Source organism: Anguilla rostrata, chromosome 7, assembly GCF_018555375.3.
Source record: "Anguilla rostrata isolate EN2019 chromosome 7, ASM1855537v3, whole genome shotgun sequence".
NCBI classification, from domain to species: domain Eukaryota; kingdom Metazoa; phylum Chordata; class Actinopteri; order Anguilliformes; family Anguillidae; genus Anguilla; species Anguilla rostrata.
The window spans coordinates 19,741,470-19,760,556 of record NC_057939.1 but is presented as its reverse complement, the minus strand read 5'-3'; the positions used below and the strand labels follow the sequence as shown (position 1 = coordinate 19,760,556).

The following is a 19,087-nucleotide window of genomic DNA, read 5'->3' as shown; positions in this document are numbered from 1 at the left end:
GGGAAGAGAGGGGAACGGTAGCAGTTTCTCGCATCGCGTGGGAATGGGTTACAGTAGCAGGAGCTGTGGCAGATCAAAGCCCTGTTAAAGCACACCACAAGGCCCCATATGTGGCTGTTGGAGGTCCTTAAGTGTGGCTACAAATCCACCACCGCCGCTGCCCACCCCTCAGGCGCTATGCCCAGAGGGCCTCCCGCTACTCCCTAAACTACAAACACCGATGCCGTAACAACGTTAACAGAACCGTGATTGCACGGAAGGTATGAAGTAAGCCTGACGGAAATGTCGACTGGGCAGCGGAGGAGAGACGGCAAACTGGAATGACGGACAGAGGAGCAGGGATGAGATGGGTGGAATATTAGATTGACGAGGAGTTCTGGCTCGTGGACCGGGGGCGTCTGGCAAGCGCTGTGGCTTCCTGATGGGAAATGTGGTGTAGTGTTCTCAGCACCAGCCTCAAAGCCAATTTGGACAGCAAATAAATAGCGCTATATGCCTGTCTGTGGGCGCAATATCGTTTTCTTTTTTTAACTAGACCTGAGTAAACGTGTTGTGGAACAGGGACTTTTTCTGCTTGACCACAGAATATGTGCAGTTTGTTTCAATGGCTGGCACTTCTGCCAATCCTGCCCTGTTAAATGCCCACATATTTGTGGCATAGACTGCTGACTCAATCCGAAATGCAAACAAGGTGAATCTTTCATTTTCCAGGTCTGATGTTCACAGCTAGTCTGTAAAAGCAGTAGCAGGGCTTCCACAGTCTCATTCTGACCACAAACCACCATTGTTTACCTGTGCTGCAGAGGCTTGTGTTGTATCTTGCCATGTTGAGTTTAATGAACTTAAAATTACGGTGGTCCTTCTTAATGTCTCTTAATTAAACAAAACACAGCAGCAGTTTTTGGTTTATTGCTTTAATTTATTAGTATCCCCTTTAGTAAATGTTTCTGTGTCTTGCTGTGACCCATGTTGGGAGGGTTTGTTATCGTGGGCTTGCTGGCAAATCTTTGCTTGTGGAGGAGGAACCACTTCTTGGGGGCTGACTTCCCCTTCTGGGACGATCTACCAGCAGCCTGTTCACAGCAGGAGAGGAGATTCTCACATGGAGATCGCTGAAACCCCAACTCCCTCCCTGTCCCGTCACCCCTCGACCTGCCGAGTCGCTCCTCACCGGGGCCCCCAGCCCCGCCCGCGACCCCGCCCGCAATGGCACGTTGGCAGCGGGAATAGGAGCGCGGCTGTGTTTTCCCCACTCAGCTGTCATTCACTCGGTGCATCAGAGGCTCGTTACACAGGCTCTGTGTGTGGAGGGTGGGTGGAGGTTATTTTTCAGCCTGCGGAGCTTTTAACGAGTGCCACGCTGGGACGTGGACAAGGGCACAGGCTTAAACGGGTCCAGCTGGAGGGAGAGAGAACGGCATTGCTGTCGCTGGGAGTGAGAGGGCGGGCTCATGTGAGCATGGGCGGGGCCTGGGTGTGTGCGTGTGTGTTGTGTGCGTGTGTGTGTTGTGTTGCGTGTGGTGTGTGTTCGTGTGTGTGTGTGTCCGTGTGTCTGCGTTTGTTTGTGTGTGTGTGTGTGTGTGTGTACGTACGTACAAGCGTATTACAGACCACAGATAAGGGAGCCTCTCCCTGCATTTCACACCTATGAGAGAATCTTATCTTTGCATCTGCCAGACAAATGGATGCTGTAATTACAGTAGTCTGTGGCACCGTCTGTTTGTACCTCCAGGCCTATGATGTTCGCTTTGTCCTCCAATACACCCACCTCTATGAATTCTTGCTGTTCTCTACCCACCCCTTGAAGTTGAGTGCACTTACATGCACTGTACCTGTGCTCCTGGAGGCCACTTTCATCTCTGCTATTGCAGTTACCCTAGTAACTTGTAGAAGTGCTAAAACTCAATGAGCTGTGCGATGAGGGCATATTCCAAACATTATAAAACTTGCCAGAGCACACATTTTTAAATGTATCAGAAATTTTACAAGTCCCATGGAATCTCACGCGATTACATTTAACATATAAATTTGCAATATGATTCTTTTAGGTGACAAGAATATGAGTATTAGCATGATTAATTGCATGTATTAGATCAGGCAGTTTGAGGTAAATCCAGTCTGATAGATATATCGGTATTCCTTGTGTGGGATCTTTCTTTAAAAGTTTTTTTGTTTAAGGATTTTAGATCAGCTCTACATCTGAGGTATTTTTTTCATCAAATTTTCAACCAACTGGGGAGTCATTAATATGCCAGTTTTATGGATTAAAAGTGCCTTGAGTATCAGATACAGGAAGGAACACGCTCGTGGTAGCTGTGTATGTTGGTCACTGTTCAGAAGTTACGCATTGGCTTGGGAATTCTGGAATGCCAATGGCCCCCTTGTCCAAACGTATGATGTCATGATGAATTCATGTTCACCTTCCTGATTGGGTTTCCGCGATCCGGTCCTGGCCCTGACACGGCACAAGCGCCGCACGCTTCCAGCCACGGCTCGCTTTCTTTTTCCGATGCGGCTTTATGGGAATTTCTGGCGGGCCTTTGTACGTTCCCGCTCTGGCAAATGAATACAATGAATACGGGGCATATTGTCTTACAGGTAGATCTTGTCTGTCGTTACCTGCCTCTCTCTGTGAATGTAACTCTGCTTTCCTTGGCTGCTCTTCGTGTCTGAAAATGCTCTGTCTCTAACGGTCCCGCCATGCCATCTGCTTTTCAAGGTGCTCTTTAGAAAACAATTTCAGAAAAATACTTGGAAAGGAGCTTAATGACTCATCATCCTCCCATTATTTACAATTTGGCTATTTTACATCTCACTGTACAAGATTAGTTAAGATTTTGTGACACAAAAATTTCACATATGTTAAGTTAAAGACTCACTTAATGTAATCTGCCTCCACTGCCCATAATTATCGGAGTAATTATCTGTCACATTTCATCACCATGAAAGCATAAATATACCATGGTTTGATGAGTTGGTAAAATATCAAACAATGTTCAACATATCAGTGCATATCATGTCAGATACCTTGCCTTAGTGTGTAATTAGCTTACTAAGCATTACATTGAAAAGAGAGCATATTTGAGATCAAAGACAGGACCTTTTTTTAAACAGCCGGCAATGTAGAAGTGGTGAGTTTCAAGGTGTGTTTGAGGGATTAAGTGGTGTGCTAGAGGTCAGATGGCTTAAAGCTTTTTCCCTTTTCCTTTTTTTCTGCAGAACCTGTGAAGGACAGAATATCAAATACAAAACATGCAGCAATGTGGTGGGTATGCTATTCATTTTGGGTATGTTTGGCTTTGCCTGCGCGTGCTTGATAAGTATATGTCTTGCTATGGATATAAGAGGACGTTGGGTTTTGTTTTTTTATGGGCCGTTTAGTGATGGACTTCCCCTTCTGAGGTATTACATTTCAAATGCACTCCAATACATGTAATATGTAATATAATGTACAGTATAATGGAATATTTCCTGTTCCTATCTTTGATGTTAATACCAATAGTGGAATTATTTGATAATACTTTTCCAACATCTATGTAAATCATTGCTCCCTGACTCCTAAATGCATCTCAGAACATTGTTTCCTGTGCCAGGTTTTTACTCCAGGATTACAGGATACCCTGTAGAAAAAAAAAACATGTTGACGTTTCAGTTACAGTACGTCCTGTGTTTTAAAGAATTTGGAATACTATGTTCAGTGTTCACTTTGTTTTGAAACAACAGAAGGTCATTTGTACTAAAAAATAAATAAATCCCAAAACACTTTATGAACAGTTTACGTCCATTGCACCATGTGGCAAACTGGACCCATACAGAGTAGGGAATTGTTACCTAGTTCTCTGAATAATTTAGCAGGGATGAATGAAAATAATGTTGCCACATTACAGTTCAAGTTTTTTTACTGCTTCATACTTGCTCTCACTCTCTCTCTCTCTCTGTCTCTCTCTCTCTCTCAATGCCAAGAAGAATAGTGTTTTTGTTTTTTATCAGAACACTGGTTTTGCTTGACTAAATTACACAAAGTAGGCTTCCTCTGAGATAATCCTGTGTAACACAGCCAGTACAGTATAATATTTCTACGCTTCTCATTATGGACAAGGGCTTCCAATGATAAAGGATTTCAACTGTCTTTGTCCCTTCTAGTTTTAACTGGCTAGTAAACAATGCCAGTGAGGCGATACATTTTATCCCCTCTGAACTTACTGATGTAATTTGTTCTCTTTATGTAGAACCTGAGACTATCCAAATCTGAGTTTGAATGGTGAAGCCTTCAGTAACTCCAGCACATGATCCTCTGCAAACATTAAGCTGAATAATTAATCCAGTTATACTGTTATGGGTTTGGGTGGAGAAAAAACCAGCAGCGTCTCTGGAACTACACAGTCAGGGTTGTCTAGACTTAATTTAAATTATTTTCATCCTCTAATGTGATACCTATTTCTTACCTGTCAACTTACTGAAAGTGAATTAGTATTGTATCATAGTTGTTTTGATCATATTGGCTTGTGGGACACCGCCTAGTATTTGTATATTTTTACTTTTTGGAATTCACATTGACAGTGACGTCCTTAATCTGGTGTCCAGTGACAGCTGTCCTTTGAACTAGGCTGAGAGGAAGTTAAGTGCCAGAGCAGTTGACCCTTGATGGGCTGCACCTGCCAGCTCTTAGCCTCAGCTCTGCCCCTCCCCCCACCAGGATTGCCCCCCCGGGTCTGGTGACTTCCGCGCGCAGCAGTGTTCTGCCCACGTGGACGTGCGTTACCAGGGCCAGTACCACGAGTGGCTTCCCCTGGACAATGACCCTGAGAACCCCTGTGCCCTCAAGTGCAAGGCCAAGGGCACCGGCCTGGTGTTGGAGCTCGCGCCCAAGGTGCTGGACGGCACCCGCTGCTACACCGAGTCCTTGGACATGTGCATCAGTGGGATCTGCCAGGTGAGTGGGTACCGCCTTCAGACTCTCAGGACCACACCCCCACCACCGTGATTGGGTAGAAGCATGGCATTGGGGTAGGGGCTATTGCATTCAGGAGGCTACTCCATTCAGTCAGAGGTGGGTGGGTTAATTCCTGTAGGTGGTCACCTTTGCTCAAGATGATTTAACTCCCTTATCTTGAATTTGTCCTGTTTGAATCCTTCAGTGGATAAGAGATCAAGAGATATACGGTGGCTCAACCTGGCTGAGATACGGGCGTCTGCTTATCAAATGTATTCAAAAGTTGAAAAGGTGGTATTTCCGGCAGATTGACATACCAGATACTTCTTCTCTGTGAGTCTTTCCAAGCTTTGTGTCAATCACCTCATGGAAAATATATGGGACTATGAAGGGGACATCGAGTGTCATGCTGTGCAGAGAACAAAATTCCTAGGATAGTACTCTCTGCTAGCAGGTGATGTTATAGGTCAGATCAGCTGAACTGCATGGAAAACGCAAATATTAGCCAATACTACGGAACATTACCATTCGTTTTGCTTGAAAACATATTGAGCAGAATAAGTTCAGCACATGGCCAATGACTCTACTGGGGAAAGGAACAGAAGTGTAGTGCAGCCAAAGGGTATAAGCCCCCCGCCCGCCCCCCCTCAAAATCCTGTGCTGGAGGGGAGCTTTAATTACCACGTGCACCAACACAAGGAGTCAGTAGAAGTCTGTTTTACCAGGCAAGGGTCACACCCCCTGCTGCCAAGCAAAAACGTCCAGCCAGCCTCTCTTTTCTGCCCTTCAGATTGTTGGCTGTGACCTTGAACTGGGGAGCACAGCGAAAGAGGACAACTGCGGAGTGTGCAACGGGGACGGCTCCTCCTGCAGGCTGGTGCGAGGGCACTACAAATCCCAGCATTCCGCAGGCAAAAGTGAGTGATGCATCACTCTGCTCAGCCTTTGCTTGCTCATACTGATGATGTCATGAAATGCCCCATTGGGGGAGCCATTTTGTCATCTGCTGCTGGGGGGCACAAACACAAGATCTGCATCATTCAGGGAAAACTGCTACCTTTGCCTCTCTGACCCATTTACCACATTTTTGTCTACTCAAGTAGTTCTAGTGTCAACCATTGGCTAAAGGTTCAGAACAACAGTGCTTAAATGAGAGCATCCCACCACTATTTATTACAACTAAACTGGACCAGTAAGAGCCAAAATGGCGGCTTTGACCACCCAGCAGTGTTTATTTGACTGTGTTTTATTTGGGATTAGCTGGCAGTGACTTTAGAAGAGTAGAGATTCCTGCACACTGGACCAGTTATTACAAGCCAAACTTAAGTAATGGTTTCTCAGATATTATATGTCACTTTTTAGTTTTGAGTTTGCTGGCAGACACATTACATCCTTTTCAAATGTCTTTGCTTTGTGCTGGACATAGGGGAATATAACAGAAGAAAGCACACTGCATAAAGGATTTCAGAAGCCAAACGTGTTACAAATGGAAAAAATGAGTTTGTGCAGCTCAAGTTTACCCTGTCATAGAGAACAGCAATCCACTATGCCCGCATGCTGCTTCTCCTCACAGCCACCATCTAGCTGACTAAAGCTCTATGATTCTGGCTTCACTAAAACTTTTGGAAAGAGCCATGATGTGCGGTCATTTACTCCAGCTCGTTGGTTGCTTTATCATTAGTCTGTTCTGGCTCTGTGCAGCTCTGAAGTGACTGCTGCTAACAACCATATCTATCTCTCTTGTCCATCGAAAGGAAGTGTGTCTCTCTTTAATTCTGTAGAACATGTCACTGACAATGCCTTCTCATTGAGTAAATTCACTGTAATTATCTATCTCTCTTTTTCTCTCTCCTTCTCTCTATCTCTCTCTCTCTTTCTCCTCCTTGTTTATATGTCTCCCCAGCGGAAGACACGGTCATCGTCGTCCCCTACGGCAGCCGCCATGTGCGACTGGTCCTGAAAGGGCCCGATCACTTGTGTAAGTCTTGGTAGGTCCGGGATGCTTCATTCCACAACTGAGCAGAAATTCTGGGCCAACTTCCTTTTAGCATTGGCCCTCTGTGTGTTCTCCATGTTACTCTTAAACTTCTAACACAAATTTGCACAAATTCAAATATTTAAGGCCATATTTGATGAAGATTTGACCCCTTTTCAGTGTCTTTTCAGACACTCCAGCCACCATTTTCAAGCAAAGAAATTATGTTTCAGATGTCTCAGAGAACCTTAAAATATTTGTTTTTGGGGATTGATATGTTGCAGATTTGCATTTAAATTCAGTCGGTCCACCAAACATTCCAATATCATATGCTGAAAACCAAGACAGAATTAGAGGAAATTGTGTTTTCCTCCCTTCGCTGTGGAAATGACTGCAAGGCCTTTCAGGGATACTATCTGTGAAGTAAATGCTTTGGCAGGAAGCTTGTGTTTGAGTGAAATCGATAACAAATGTTCCATCTATTTTTTCCTGCCAATTTGTAGATCTCCTCTGAAGCCCAGGAGTGATTACAGGGTGATTTCTCATTAAAATATTTCAGCAGTTTTCTTATGGAGGGCACTGAAATAGTAACCATCTGGATGTACGTGATGACAGGCACATTCATGAGTTTGAAGTTACGTCATTATTGTGTGAAAATTCACGTGGGCTCGTTAGGATATGTATGACTGGGGGTAACTGAAAGTGATTCTATATAAAGTCTTGGCATAAACATTCTTTTATTCAAGCAGTCATTTGTATTGAGACAGTGAGGAGTCTTATAAGTTTGGGTATTTTATCAAACCTAAAAATGGTAAAAGCCTTATGCAAAAATGGTTCTGCAATTCCTGAATACTGGAGAGATTTGTATTTTCCTTTTAATATGCCAGATCTACAACTGTATTGTATGATACTGTATATATATATATTAGTATATTATTAGTATATACACTAGAAAAAGTCACATTAAAATTACTTATAAATTAACTTTTAATGTATAAAAAGTTCTATTTGGCATAAAAAAATTGACTCTAACCATAGTGTTGTGTGTGCTTTATGCTGACAGCAATGCATCAGTGTAACAATTTAATTTGGCCTTATGCTAGTGTAATAATATCATTATTACTGTGGTAACTAGTAATAATTGTTAGAGAGGAACCACATGGTAATAACAAACATGGAACAGAGTTGTGTAATTGCGCACATTATCTGAATTACCCCCCCCCCCCCCCCCCATACACACCCTAATTTTATTCTTACTCCAACTCAAACCGTTAACCTCACGACAACCTTAAATCTAACCGCAAATCAATCCTAACCCATTATCCAATTACAAAATGTATGTAATCATGGGAATTGACAATTAGATTGTACTTGGTTACAATTACTCTGCACTTGCATATGTTTAACAACTGTACCAGCATAATAACATGTGAAAATCAAACTATTATAAAGTGTGAACACCATATGCTGTGTGGTGTCATGGTAATTGATGTGCGGTTGTTCCTCGTTGCCAGACTTAGAGAGTAAGACTCTACAGGGCGTGAAGGGAGAGAACAGCCTAAGTGAGCCTGGGACTCACCACCTAGAAAACACCACTGTGGACTTCCAGAAGTTTCCTGACAAGGAGGTCCTGCGAATAACTGGGCCCCTGGGAGCTGACTTCACCATCAAAGTAAGAGCTTTTACTAACTTCTCCCGAACTTGGCCAGGCTTGCCGTGACATACGCTTTGGGACCCCGTTCGTGTTGTCCACTTTCTGGTACAGTGTGTCCCTAGTGCCCTTTCCAAACAATTGCCAGTAATCGCTATGCAGTATGACAGCATATACTGTAGAATATTGGGGCTAAAGGAAATGGAGAAAGATTTACAGGCAATGCATAAAATACATTTCAAAGAGAGCCAAGGAATTAAGAACAGAGAAAACCCACTTAGAGTTTGCTCCACACCTAGTACCAATGTACATGTGTCAGTCAGGTCTCGTTAAAAGAACCAGTGAGCTGGTCTTGCTGATATAGCTCTCAGGAATGCATGAGAACACATCTCCTGCTGGAGACCTGGGTTCTTTTGCATAGCAGGCTGAACTCTCACATGGGTGGGGGCCAGGTGTTGGCGTGGGATCCAGAAATATCAAAACCCACTGCATCAGGAAAGGAAATTTGGGATGTTTCCTGAACCTCCCTGCAGTATCTGTCATTAAGACGTCAGTGATCTACTGCAGAAACACTGGCTGCAAAAAGCTTTTAGCACATCAGGGAAACATTAGCGTTCCTTATCAATGTGACAAGAAAGCTGGCTGCTCATTGGTCGGCTTTTTTTTGGACAAGCCAGGCATTTTAAAGTAGTTGTGTAATGCTTTAAAGCCAAACCTTCGTGTTCAATTTCTAGTGTTTCCTTTTTACTTGGAGGCCTCTGTGGTGGCAAGGAAAACCATGAGAGGTCCTCGTCTGATTCCTGACGAAGTTCAGTTGTTAAAGTACTCATTTGCAGTGCCAAAAAGGATTATCTTTGCTAGTAAGTCCATAGCCATAGATCTGGTCCATTGCTGGTTGCAAGTAAAAAATGGTAAAGACTGTAGACATTCAATCGGAAATGTTATGAGAGGTTATGGTAGGTTAGGAGAGGTCAGTGAGGCTGATCTTAAATGGTTCAGCATATTTAAACATAACCGGATTACTTGTCTCATCCAGCACTGGATCAGTGCTCTGCATTGATTGGCTACCTTCCATGTCCATGTCAGGAGGCCCAGGAGGTTGAACTCCAGTGACATGGAGGCTCACATGGGTCCCCGTGGTCTGGCCTGATCATGCCGTGGAGGGCACTTTGGTCCTGTATATTTTTATGGTTGCTATCACAGTGATCTGGGTCAGGGGCCTAAAACATTAGATATTGCAGTGTCTGAACCATCATTGTGTGACACATCACTTTGAGCCCCCTCCAGCTCCCGGGTTGGCCTGGCTGCTCCTCTCAGTGTATAAATCATGGAGAGGATCCACGTTTTCATGCTTATTAATGTCTCCTCCATGCCTCTGATCTCCGGCCAAAAGCCTGTTTCAAGGACCCCAGTAATCAATGGTGGTGGGAGACGCTGGCCCATCCTTTCCTCTGTTCTCCTGGGAGTGGACTATTTTTCATTTATCTCCTCCCTGTGCATCTCTTCCCTGCTCTTCATAATGGAAAGCATATTGGCACTACAAGTGCAGACAGTGTCCCTTTGCAAAATTATGAGTGCAGGGTCTCGGGCAGGAAGGCTGTTAAGTCATTACAGTCCAGCCACCAGGGCCTCGTCCCTTTGAGCTGATGAGAAGCAGGAGCTTCAGTCTGCGGCCGTTTTACAAGCGATCTGATTGGACAACTTCAGAAGAGCCACAGAAGAGTGAGGACCTTGTTGGATTTTGGGGGGTTTGTTCCCCTTCCAGGAGTCAATTGCCGCGTTTGTCCTTGCTGCTCCCCCATGTGCTTGTGGGACATGTGGAGACTGGTACCTTAACCCTAGTAGTGTTGAGCAGCTACTTGGTAGCTGGCTGCGCTGGCAACAGTGCTATTGACCCGGCCTTATTTTTCATTATGTTGCTGTGGCCTTGTGCTGGCTCTGAATGGAGGCCCTGTTCTTAGTGATGCAGTTCAGCGAGAGACCTTACAAAGGTCAGAGGTCAGAGGCACATCTCATTGCGTGTCACGCTTGACCTGTGTTGTCTGACATAGCCAGCCTCTGTGTTTGGGGTATCTCAGCTGCCTCCTTTCAGCCTCGAGCGAAATTTCAGTTCCCTGTTCTTCAAGTGGCTTTCCTATTTCCTCTGTGTGATATGAACTTAAGTAGCCCTAGCAGCCCTTGTCAGTTACAGGGATCATGCTCTGCCTGTGGCTGCTTTGTGGTTCAGTTCTCCAGTACCATTTCCTTACATGCAATGCTTGTTTCCTAGCTGCCACCGTTGGTGCAATTACCTCAGACTTGGCCCTTGTGGTTTGCGCTCTGCACGCAAATGGCCAGAAGCAGGAAACGCAGACCGTTGATTAATTGATTCTTGCAGCTAAGTGGCGATAAACAACGCGGTTGTCTATGAGCGCACAAACTTGGCTCGCAAAATCTGTGAATAACTGCCGGGATCATTATGTGCAGATATCTAGATGTACTCCAACTCCACCGGCGCTCCCCCACGTGTGAGGGTCTGTGCCAGTGAGATGGCCTCCGCTCGGTCTTTAGTGCAAGTGTGAAATGGGCTGTGGACGATTGTTTTCCCCTCAGCAGTCCCAGAATCCCTCTGTGTGTTGATTTGGACATAGTTAACCAGCATATACATTTCTCACTCTAAACTGTTCCAAATGATAATTAACCCCCTGGAAAATGGCTCACGCCAATTTAGAAGAGTTTTCCCTGAGCTCCGAGGAGCTGGTGAAAAAATGTTGAGGCAATTGCGCTCGGGCAGAGATTTGTGGAGAGCCGTGGACATTAGAAATGATATAGGCAGCACAAGGGAAAGGCCAGTAAAAACATCCCCCTCCAAACAAGTGAGAATAAAAAATAAATAGGAATGTTGGAGAACGAAACAAGAGAAGCTGTAAAGACAGAAATCTCTAATATGAAGAGAGGCAGCCTGCCAGTTCTTTGTCACAGATTTGCACCAGTGAAACTAAGTGGAAAACTTATTTTTTAAAATCACCAGACGTTTGTTCCGTTGTGAATGAGTATGAGAATATGTGTCAAAGTTCAGTGTGTTTTTTCTTTTATTAGAAAAGAAACGCCGAAGATATTTTAGTTCCAGTTGAATGAGATGAACAGTGTCGGGCGTGGAAATATTTTTTATTCAGTTTGAATGCGCAGGGTTCCACTTCATTTGCTAATCGTGCGAGGACTCAGGCCATTATACCATATATCAGAGGATGTTTTAAGGTTTGTGTTGTAGGCCGCTATTTGAGTCGACCAGGCTCAAACTGTTTCTTTTAGTGACTCCAGTCTGTGGTTCACCATTGACAATCTTTACTAATACTTAAGGTCGATATTCCTGTAGTTTTTTTCCCTCAATATAAAAGTCGTTCTCAGTCTCACCTCATTTAGCTGAGGTGCTGGCAACAGGCAGCTCGCATCTGGTCTCCCTGTGGAACAGTGCTCTGAGAGCAGGCATAATTTTGACACTGTGTTTGTCCCAGCCAAACCCTATGATGTATTCTGCAGCTCGTTCAGATGTTTTCAGTTCTTAGACATAAACCCAATTACAGCACTTGTAAGAGATGGACCGCATTATAATGAATGCATGCTTGTGCTCAAAATGCCACTGTGTCATCCAGTAACACAAGCTGTGGCACCAGGAGATGGAGAGCTAGCATGCATGCATTTTCTCTTTGCTCCCTGGCAAAGGCCTGGCTGTGATGGGCTTTTCCAGAGCGAGCCAGCTAAGCTGAAATGGATGTAGTCCAAAGCGAAACACATTGTCAATTTGGAGGAATGTGACTAACAGAGCAGGTTAATTTTTGGACACAATTAAAACACCCTGTTTTCACACAAAAGAGATTCTTTGCAGACTTAGGCTCAAAGAAACAAGAGAATTGAAGTTCTCTGGTTCCCATGGCACCTTCCCGATGCACTCCATTAAAGGTGAATGGACCTAGGAGGATTTAGTGCCTCCAGCCATACCAGAGAAAGGGTGGTAAATACGAAAGAGGGGGTACACTCTATTTTGGGGGAACAGTTGGCTGTCTATGAGGCAGGGGGTGCCAGGAAAGCCCTCTGCATACAGGATTCCTTCTCCTCTGCAGGACCATAGTCCCAGGTTGCTCGGTGCTCAGTTTACTTGTGCTGACTTATATCTAAAAATGTATCAACATCTGGGTGGTATGCAGATATTTTGACATTTTTTGGGAGAATTGGGACACACAGTCTTATGTGTTACATACAGTATGGGCAGCTGCATGTCTTGTCCATGACTGGGTTGGTGGAGGGTGAACGTATCAAAATCAGTCCACCAAGCCCCCAGAATTCCAAATCAGCTTTATGTATTTTCCCTGTTAAGGTTCTATTCTCACATCTAAAGAGCACTTCTTCTATTTCTCCACAAAACATAAGGTGCACTACAAAGTTTACAGTACATCTGCATGTTTTAGCTTCCAGTTGCTTTCTATGTACTGCTGCTAGGTGTCAAAAACTCATTGGGGTCAGTCAAGCATGGGTACTGATGCTGTGCTTATTTTGATAGATGATTTAAATTCCAAATCTTTGCCTGGACTTCTATATCCTGTTTGGGGCTGTAGAGATTCCATTGTTTCAAAGAACCATTCTGGCACTTAAAAATGTTTTTGCTAGCTGCTGTGGGGGATATGCCTGCTACAGGGTACTCTAATGCTTGTAAATTCTTTAACTGTGCAGTCATGAGTCATCTTGTAGATTTTCCACATTTAATAAAAGAATGCCAAAATGAAAATGTCTATTAGTATGGAATGGAGGGCTAATTTTGATTGGGATTACTTTGCGGTAATCCAATACCCTCAATTTCACTGTTCTCATCCCAAGGATCTTTTTTATAGAGAATCCTTGTCATTCACGTTTTATGTCAGCACATGTAGTGAGCTGCCTGGCACCTCTTTAATCCCACGCTAATGCCCTCTAAATAGGACCCGTTGTTTCCGCGATGTTGCCTGTCTGAAAATGCGATTGACGTGCGACGGAACAGTTAAGTTTAAAACAAGTGATGCGCGCGCTCAGTCGCGGGCGGAATTCGCGGCGGCGGCGCTCATCACTGCACGCTGACGAAACGACGCGACGGAGGAGCGTTTAAGCTGTCCTCGTGGAAGGACTTTCATCATCGGCCTCCATTAGCTCAATTAAAAACCTGACTTTGAGGTCCGCTGCAAAATGGATCCAATCTGCCCGCACATGTCCAACCCCCCCCCCCCCCCCCAGCAATAGCATGGCCCGTCGTTTGATACGAGTTGAGCTGGGCTCATTGGCAGTGTCTGGGGAGGGGTAGATGCCGGACGCTCTTCCCCGAATTGAAGTTATGTGTCAGTAACAACGGACCGCGAGTGCACTCGGCATGCTCTCCCTCTCTCTCTCCCTCTCGAAATCTTTCACGGGCTCTACCCACTTCTGAAGCCCTAGAGAAAGCTCTGATCCTGAACCCATGGCCTCCCAAACAGGCTGCTGTGGAGTCTGACGCCAGATGTGCGCACGTTTAGGAGAACTTGACTGATTTCGGAGTTCGCCAGAACGAGACTGTGTAAATTAGCGGGGCCAAAGCAGCCAATGTGGGGAAATGGAAAAGCAATATCGATATCCTTGGGGGAATTGCCCTTTGAACAGGCAACCATAAAACTTGAGCTTTCTTTCAGATAGAATTGCAAAGCACTTATAACATTTTTATTCCTTGTCAATCAACCTCACTTCATCCTTTGTATGCGTCCCATATGAAACAGTCCGCTGTCGGGAGAGCTAGAAACAACTTATGCAGAAGCTGGTGGACCCTGGAAAAGATTCAGACTCCAGTGGATTTGTCTCAAGATAGCAATTTTCTGGTCCCTGGTTGTCATGTACCTTCTTTCCGAGTGGAAAACAGAACAACATAATCGGGTTTAATGGGTACACGGTAAGCTGGTGTGGGGGTTGTGCGTTTCAACGTGCTCTCCTCCGATTGGTTCTTTCAGATCCATTACACTGGAGGGGCAGACAGTGTGGTTCAGTTCATCTTCTACCAGCCCATTATTCATCGCTGGAGGGAGACAGACTTCTTCCCCTGCTCAGTGACTTGCGGTGGGGGTAAGAGACTGCCTTCACCACTAATTGCTGCAGATTACTCATTAAATGATCACACTATTTATGATTGATTACCACCTTTCACAATTGTTGGCTTACAGGACTTATGACTTATGTGATTCAAACCTTTTGAATTTTCAGTTTTTCAGCTTTCACTCCTTTTAAGGTTGTTGGGTAAATTCTCAGTTACGGAAGTTGAATTCATAAATTATATCTTTTAGAAGGTGATTGAATTGTCTTCTTACTACATCCATGAACCAGTACACAGTAGTGATTAATAGTCTTTTGAAAGGCTTGTAGTACTAATTGTGCACAATTTGTTCAACACAAGTGCCCATTCATCCTTTCATTTGTATCCACCTGAACTGCTTCCTGACTGAGTGGCACTCTTGGCTTTGATTGGCTGCAGGGTATCAGCTGACTTCAGCAGAATGCTTTGACCTGCGTAGCAATCGGGTGGTGGTGGACCAGTACTGTCACTACTACCCTGAGAACATCAAGCCCAAACCCAAACTGCAGGAGTGCAACCTGGACCCATGTCTAGCCAGGTCAGTGGCTTTCACAACAGAGTGCGGCATGGTGAGCAGGTGGAGACAGTCTGTGCACTTAATCAGAACAGACAATACTGCACATTGCGGCTTTTGAACCTTAGTAATGCATAGTGAATGTGTTCACTGGTCTATTCCAACCATACCATTAGTAACCTCATAATCCAGTTTCACAAATACTCTTTTCGTGTATCCCCCCATTATTTATGGCATGAGGCTGTTAAAAGAGCACTGTGTGGTATTGGTTCTACAGACCCAATGTTAAGTAGCCCTGCTTTAAACCCCCCTTCTGCTCCCCGGGACAGTCTAATGGACCCTCTGCTGAGCTCCTGTCATCAGCACTCTGTTCAGTTCCCACAAAATATAATTATTTTGTTTTCATTTGACTCTTTTTTTTCTCTCTCCTTTGTATTTCCATCAGTGACGGCTACAAGCAAATCATGCCCTACGACCTGTACCACCCCCTGCCTCGGTATGTATGGCAAGGAAATCTCATGGACCACAGAGCCTCTCTCCTGTTTCAGGTCCTGCATTCACCTGCAGGGCCTTCCAGTCTCCCCTCCATCAGCTTATAAAATGCATCAAGTTACTTTTCTCATCCCTCTACCCAAATGAAAGTAGCCAATTCCCATTCTCTCACAACCCTGTTCCCTCAAAACTCTGTACACAGCTATAGCGAGATGAATGTGTAACTAAAAATCACACATAAGAGACTGAAACAGACGTCTGCAGGAAGAGACGTATCTGTAACTGAAACTTTCCAGTGGAATTTACTGCATTTTAAGTGTGCCAATGCGGTTTGTAATTATGCTGGAAATTTCTTTTACAAAACATGCTCTGAATTCATTGAAGGGGAGGGAAACACTTAATGGTAGATTACACCACATTTATTGCTCTGGAAGTCTGCTCAGTAGACAGATTGGTGGCACTTTTTTACAGTTTTGATAGGACTCAATTTAAGTAGAATGTTTACAGTTTTTTTCTATGCAAGGAGCCACCCTCAAGCAGAGAAGCTCTGCCAATTCTAACCTCGCATTGCAACGTTTACACAACTGCTGTTATGTGACTCACACCCTACTCAGGGCCAAGGGAGGCCACTTAAACCTTATAATTGATCGAATGGTACAGCGAAGTCCAAGAGAGATCTCTGCCAATCGAAGCTCTGCTTTAGTCATCAGCAAATCTCTGGTTGGTTCACAGAATTGTCAATTCAATGTGATAGCTCCACCCACTGTGTGCTCCATGCACCTTCACTGGACTGCCTGCACTGTGGGGGTGACGTGTGTTTGGAAAGGTTGCGAGCGCTGGCGCGAGTGCACGTGCCTCACCTGGCTCTCTCCTCTCAGGTGGGAGAGCAGCCCCTGGACGGCCTGTTCCACCTCCTGTGGCGGGGGGGTCCAGAGCCGGTCCGTCTCCTGCGTGGAGGAGGACATGCAGGGCACCATCACTCACACCGAGGAGTGGAAGTGCTTGTACTCCCCCAAGATGCCCATCCTGCAGCCCTGCAACACCTTCGACTGCCCTACCTGGCTTGCACAGGAGTGGTCGCCTGTGAGTCACTCACCTCTTGTTGAATTCAAATAAAATTCCAGCTGTGTAAACTGGCACAGCAGGTCAGTCATCCATTTTACATTAAAGTACTCTTTATTGCAAGTACAAGTGAGCAATTCACTTGACCACAGAGCTGTAACCAGTAAATACAATCTACTATAAACAGGCACCAACAGAAAAATATGCCTGTACCAACCACCCTGTTATTTAAGAGTTACTGTGTCTGTGATGTTTACTTCAGCTTTAATAGCTGTCCTGAGGTTAATATTTGTGCAAATATTTTTGCACAAATGCTTACAAATGCATTCTTCATTAGCTTCTTCCTGGCGCTTTTCTGCTTCGCCTCTTATAGTAAATCCCAAAATAACATGAGAGCTAGCTGGATGTGAACATTACATTAACATTAAGGTCATTACAGAGCTCTTACAAGGACTTACACAACTTTACATAGCATTTTACATTGTATCCATTCTATACAGCTGGATTATATATGAAATGAAATGCAGGTTAAGTACCTTGCTCAAGGGTACAACGGCAGTGTCCTACCCGGGAATCGAACCTGTGACCTTTCGGTTACAAGTCTAGTTCCTTACCCACTGTGCTACACTCCGTCCTGAACCCGCATCAAGATTGAGAAATGTGGGTCCTGATACTAAAAACATTGTTTTTAGTTTTCTGCCAAACAATTTGGATTTTTTCGCTGGTCAGACTGACCCTGTAATCACACGTCAACGAGCAGATCGTTCATCTCTGTTACCTGCGACAGGCCGCAGTGGTCCCAGCTTAACGATGTGTTAATTAGTTGAAAGGGGTGAAAAATGGCGCAATTAATCTTTCTGGCCTGGCTGCAGAGCAGATGGTCCAAGGACCTGTGTTACTGCAGCATGCGTCACATGTGCAAGATGTGACTGCTAAAATAAACCCGTGTTAAACTTTATACCCCTTGGATGATTACCGGTAGCAGCGCGAATGGCTCCACCCAACCACTTGGGCACATCCAAAGCACACAGAACTTTAATTCAAACCCCAAAGTCAACAGAGCCCAGCGTCTCCCCGGCACCGCAGGCAGAAAGGTTATCGGGCTGCCCGTCTGAAGGGGGTGGAAGCCCCATCGAAATAAGTTACCGCGGGACGCCCCGTATGTTCCCACACGCGGCAACGGCCGAAGATAAATGGGAGCGGCCGTTCGGGGACCCTATGATTTTAATTTCACCAGGAAATTAATTTCTCCCTCCAGCAAGCGCTCCCGGGGACTGGGGAGCCAGATTTGTGGCCTGTTAAAAACCCAGGATTCTGTTTACCTTCTGCATTCCTCACTCTGAACTCCTGTTAAATGCTTGTCTTGGCAAAGGGTGCAAGAAAAAAGAACTCTTTACAGGCAGCCAATTTGCCGGAATTTTCTCCTTCACTCCCCGGCTAGAGACCTGTCCTTTCAGGAGCACTGCAGTAAGTCTTAAATAAAGACATTGTCAGGGATTAGGAGGGGAAGGACAACCCTCAAGAGCATTTCCCATGCTGTTGAGATCCGTGCTGGCTTTTAGTTGTGTGCATATTTCTGGCTGGAAAGATCTGAAGCCAAAGAGGTATTCAGAACAATGCTGGCAATGTAAGTGAAATATTGTATACGGTTTGGGATATAGATAAGGAAATGTTCCCTGCTCCTACTCACTAAAACATCTCACAGGTCGGTGTCACGTACCACATCCTCACATTTAATTTGTGTCAGATGACTTGCTCTCTCTGGATGATAATCTGTCATGTGACCTGTCCTCTCTCCCCCTCAGTGCACAGTGACGTGCGGGCAGGGTCTGCGCTATAGGGTGGTCCTGTGCATCGATTACAGGGGTCTGCATGCTGGTGGCTGCAACTCGAAAACCAAGCCCCACATCAAGGAGGAGTGCCTGGTCACCGTGCCCTGCTACAAACCTATAGGTGAGCAGTGCCTTCCTACTTGGCTGGGGAGGGCTAGGGTATTTACTATGAACACCCTCTGATGACTCTCACATATTAAGAACTGATTGACCTAGAGTTCACACACATACACACACACACACATAAAACACAGAAATGAGAGGACCTGCTACAAGGTCACAGTAGAGTGCTTTTTCACAACTTCTTTTATAATCAATAAAAATGTTGTCAGTAGGATTGGGTGAGAAGGAAAAGCACTGACAGGTCTCTGGGCTGGGATGAGCAGGTCCCTGGGCTGGGATGAGATGGCCATCTCTTATCCATGCTCTTCCATTGTAGAGAAGCTTCCTGTGGAGGCCAAGCCGCCGTGGTTCAAGCAGGCCCAGGAGTTGGATGAGCACACAGCAGTGACTGAAGAACCCACGTAA

The 19,087-nt window shown here is 45.0% G+C and overlaps 1 protein-coding gene across 1 annotated transcript in view; it reads left to right on the top strand.

The window, feature by feature from the left end:
- The window catches only part of LOC135259308 (ADAMTS-like protein 1), a 100,539-nt gene extending 81,452 nt beyond the window's left edge, over positions 1-19,087 (top strand). Inside the window, exons 4-14 of the mRNA XM_064343526.1 lie at positions 3,220-3,265; positions 4,697-4,933; positions 5,724-5,850; positions 6,837-6,911; positions 8,423-8,580; positions 14,541-14,652; positions 15,059-15,197; positions 15,619-15,669; positions 16,544-16,748; positions 18,533-18,680; positions 18,999-19,087. Of these exons, the coding sequence (XP_064199596.1) occupies positions 3,220-3,265; positions 4,697-4,933; positions 5,724-5,850; positions 6,837-6,911; positions 8,423-8,580; positions 14,541-14,652; positions 15,059-15,197; positions 15,619-15,669; positions 16,544-16,748; positions 18,533-18,680; positions 18,999-19,087 (1,387 nt within the window). The remainder of the gene's footprint in view (positions 1-3,219; positions 3,266-4,696; positions 4,934-5,723; positions 5,851-6,836; positions 6,912-8,422; positions 8,581-14,540; positions 14,653-15,058; positions 15,198-15,618; positions 15,670-16,543; positions 16,749-18,532; positions 18,681-18,998) is intronic.